Raw genomic sequence first — 4,446 nt, forward strand, 5'->3', positions numbered from 1 at the left:
ATTACCAGTTGATTTTTAAACACAAAGTAGATATAGATGCTAATGGTGGCTAATCTGGTATGTTTCTTATAGCAAACTGTTGTTCATGCAACACTCGTGCTCAAAGGAGAAGGCACAGGATTTCCTACAATGAGCCACCTTATAAAGAGTTCTTTTTGTACAAATTAATTTATGTCACACTTAATTTAGTGTGCATAACCTCAAAACTGAGGTATTATTTCAATTTATAAAAACCACTTGCATAAATTTTATGCAAGTTTTAAAAATACAAAGTTTTCTCCCTAAAGTGGTTCAAAATAGATTGTTCATGGCTGCTTACATCTAAGATAAAAAGATTCTAAAACAATTGAACAGATTAGGCATATTATTAAAGGTGTTCAAACCATTACTTGATTTGTACATCTAGTCAAACCTCTTCATCGGTCTTTATTCAGCAGCATATGCACCAAATTCCATTTTAGAAGTTTCCATATCATTTTCATAGGAAACAAAGTTTGAAATCAAGTAACATTTAAACACAACATGGTATTCTACCACAACTGAAACTTTCTTCTTCTTCTTCTTACAGAACTCAACAAAATCTAAAAATGAACTATGCTATAGATTTACCTTATGCAAAGATCTTTACGTTATCTCTGAAAATGAAAAGAAAGGCTTTTAAAATACATTTTACTGTTTTATACTATTATGGCAACTTGTGTATTGCAACAGCCCATTTTGAGGGAAAGTTTTGATTTTTTTTTCCATGCAAAAATCTACACAAATTTGTTTTGATGATATGGAAAGCTTTTCATAGCATCAAACATTCATCTAGTGCAAATGCACAGGGAAACCTTCCTGAAGTTTTCTGACTTGAGAAGCAACTAAAAAGCCATACTAGGTGTAATAGTTGGAGCTGTGTGTCAACTTGGCTGGACCCTAGTTCTGTGTGGTTGTTCCCATGATGAGATTGGATGACTGTGTTCTGAGTGGCCAATCTTCCCAAGGGGAGTTTCCCTAGGGGAGTGGCCTGCTTCCAGGATATCCAAGAACATCCTGGGAAGAGAGACATTCTTTTGTGGATCGGGACCCTGGTGTGCTGACCACAACCTTCCGTGAGTGAGAAGCCCACCGCTCGGCCTGGAGATCTTGGATTCGTCTTTTGTTGGAGTCAACAACCAGTGTACTGCCTGCCAGCCTTGAATTTCTCGGCTCCCTGCAGTTGCGGAAGCTAAGGCTGCCTCCAGCCTGACGTTTCCTCCAAGGACTTTGGACTTGCCGGCTTCTATATGTTTGTGAGCCATTTTCCTAAGACAAATTTCTCTCTCTCTCTCTCTCTAGATATATAAGCTTTGTTGGTTTTTGTTTCTCTAGAGAACCCAGTCTAACACACTAGGTAAAGTAAATAAAGGCTAAAATAAGGGGGAAGGTGTGGGAGTAGAGGATGAGAAAAGGGAAGAGGTGGGATAGAAAACACAGGCTGCAGAGTAAACTAATATCTGCTGCTAAACCAGTTTTTGTTTTCATGTCCAGTGTACATTAACACTTATGATCTCCCTTTGATGATTTACTAGGTTTATCAGCCCCCTGAAGGCGAATCAAACTTGCATGCGTTCACATATAGCACCACACCACACTCTCGTACACAGTCACTCCAGGTCTAGGAGTCTGCTTCAGGAGTGAAGAGCCCTAGATTTGGAAGATGAACCTGGCTCTCCATCATTGAGCCAGACATTCATTCAACGTTGCCCACTTATACACTGCTTCATAGCAAGGCTTGGGCTCATCTTCCTTTGACTTATACGGGCATCCTATTCTCTTTTATGCTTACAAGGCTTAAAGATGACAGTACTGCACTTTCCCCTCAATTGCTATAAAGTAAGTCAATGTTCCTTTCTCAGGCACTGAAGATCTGTGACCTGTAGCCCCTTTTACCTTTAACAACCTAAATAAGCATCCATGTAAAGTTTTCATTACATTTTGCCACTCATTCTCACTCACACCCACTTGCCATCTTGACCTAATTTGGGCATTTTCTGTGATTCCAAATGAAATCTTCACATTTTCTTTCCCGATTTAATGCAGCAGCAGATCCCATGAGCCAAGCTTGATGGATCAAACCTTTATATCAGTGCTGCATGGACTTAACTTCCACACATCTTTCTAAAACTGGAACCCTTCCATTGGTACATTGGCAGATGAATTGAAACCAAATGTTCCACCTTGTATTGCCTCTGGAACAAGGGTAGGATCTTCATCAATATCATCTGAAGAGAAGAATTGATCAATGATCTCATAGGCCAATTTGTAGATGTCTTCATTTTCATGATTTTGAAGTTATTCAATTTTCTCCAGTCCTCCACATTCTTCTATAAGATCGGCTATGGTTTCTGCCTCATCTTCAGCCATTTTTAATATATTACTTAGTCCATCGAGTACCACTTGCACAACTTGTGCATCTTTTACAGTCAGCAAGTTGCAAAAAGGTGGGATAACATTTTGCTGGATAAGGTAGGCCACTTGATCTTTCCTTCCATTAATGGTTAAGTTACTTATGGCCCAAGCAGCTTCTTTCTGAGTGCCAAAATCCCCCTTATCCAAAAGGTGTATTATCATTGGTACGAGGTTGGCATCAATTACTGCCTGAACCTGTTGCTGATTTCCTGCGGTGATGTTAGAGAGGAACCACACTGCTTCTTTATTAATTTTCTCTTTGGGATGTGTCAGAAGTGCTGGGAAGTGTGAAAGAGCATCACAATTCAAAACTACTTGTGTTTGCTCATCAGTTCCAGTAACAATGTTGTCTGCAGCTCGAAGTGCAGCAGTCTGAACTTTAACTTCCTGGTGGCTGAGCAGAGGAACCAAATGAGGAACTATTCCAGAGTCTATTACCATCTGTATCTGTTCATTGCCAGCATCAGTAAGGTAAGAGAGGGCCCAGACAGTATCTACCAATATATTTACATCTGTGTGATGAATTAAAACACAAAGGGCTGGAAGAATCTCCTGAATGATTTCCATTGGTGAAGATGGGTCTTTGTGGCGACATAAGTTGACCATAACCCAAGTAACATTTCTTAAGAAAGTTATAGGAATAGATGGACTTAAGAAGGAAAGTAAAGGTTTCACAACTCCTAGACTCATGACATATTCTCTACAGCGGGGTCCATCACCTATAATATTTCCCAATGCCCAGACTGCTTGCTCACAAACATTCTGATGAGGTGAATGGAGAAGCCTTAGAAAAAGTGGCACAACACTGTACTGAACTACTACTTGAGTTTGTTCAGAGGTTCCAGATGCAATGTTTGTCAAAGCCCATGCAGCTTCAAACTATTAAAGAAGGATTGTCATCTCTTTCAAGACAATGGACTAAAATAGGCAATATTCCAGATTTTATTAGGTCATCAATGGGTGGATTTCGATCACTGGACAAAAGCTTCCTGGCAGCCTGAACTGCACTTAGTTGAATTCCTTGGTTATCACTTGAAGCATTCTGAACAACAGCTTCTAGAGAGGTATATTGCACTCTATAATCACCATCTATATCAGAGTCTTCACAGATACCTTCATGTGGTACATTTCTTCTTTAAGAGATGTTCATCTCTTTTATTCTTCCTTAATTCAACCACAACTTCATTTCTTTGTTTTCTCATAGTCTCCAAGTCGCGGCCTTTGTTCTTGAAATTCTTGAGCCCTTGGCCCGGCCAGTGACTCCTTCCCCCGCCCGGGCCCCGCGGGATCCGCCCCAACCACCATGCCGCACCGACACTCCCAGGAACCCGGCTGCCGCCTGAGCTATGCCTGCGGCGCCGCCGCTTCCTTCCTCCTTTCACCTGCCTCTGCCAAGGCCTTTCCTCCTTTCCCCGCCCGCCCCCCCCAACCCCAGCGCGACAGCAGCTCTGGCAAAGACAACTGCGGGCTTATTTACTTTCTTTAACTGATTTGAATCTATTATTTTGGCAATATGTTGGATTTATTTTATTACTCAATATTTATGATAAAAAGGCAAGAGATAGAGAGCAATATTGTATTGCTAATATTTAACAGTCTTACTCTGGTGGTGTGTGTGTATTTGTGGGTAGCCAAGAAACCTTGTAATAACAACTACTATTAATTGAGCAATTATTATAATTACTATATTGTGGTAAGTATTTTTCATTCATTATCACATTTGTCTATACCAGGAGTTAACAAACTATGATCTGTCAGTATAAAATTTTATGGGAACACATTCATTTACTTATTACCCATGGCTGCTTTCACACTACAATGGAAGAGCAGAGTGGTTGAGACAGAGACTAGATGGTCTGCAAAGCTGAAAATAATCTACTATCATCTGTTACTTTTAAGAAAAAGCTTGTTGACACCTGATCTTACAACCAAATCCAAACCAAACCCACAGTGTTTGAACTGATTCTGATTCATAGTGACTACAGAGGACAGATAGAACTGGCCTATAGGTTT

At 40.2% G+C, this 4,446-nt stretch overlaps 1 protein-coding gene across 1 annotated transcript; it reads right to left on the reverse strand.

The window, feature by feature from the left end:
• Positions 1 to 2,142: 2,142 nt before the first annotated feature.
• Positions 2,143 to 3,668, reverse strand: LOC103202274 (importin subunit alpha-3-like). Its single transcript, XM_042781815.1, is given in 3 exon segments — positions 2,143 to 3,312; positions 3,314 to 3,569; positions 3,571 to 3,668. Coding segments are annotated over 3 exon segments (1,491 nt in total). The 5' UTR covers positions 3,636 to 3,668.
• Between the last annotated feature and the right edge of the window lie 778 nt (positions 3,669 to 4,446).

Source organism: Orycteropus afer, unplaced genomic scaffold (assembly GCF_000298275.1).
Source record: "Orycteropus afer afer isolate SDZICR_OR568_19922 unplaced genomic scaffold, OryAfe1.0 scaffold00175, whole genome shotgun sequence".
Taxonomy (NCBI): domain Eukaryota; kingdom Metazoa; phylum Chordata; class Mammalia; order Tubulidentata; family Orycteropodidae; genus Orycteropus; species Orycteropus afer.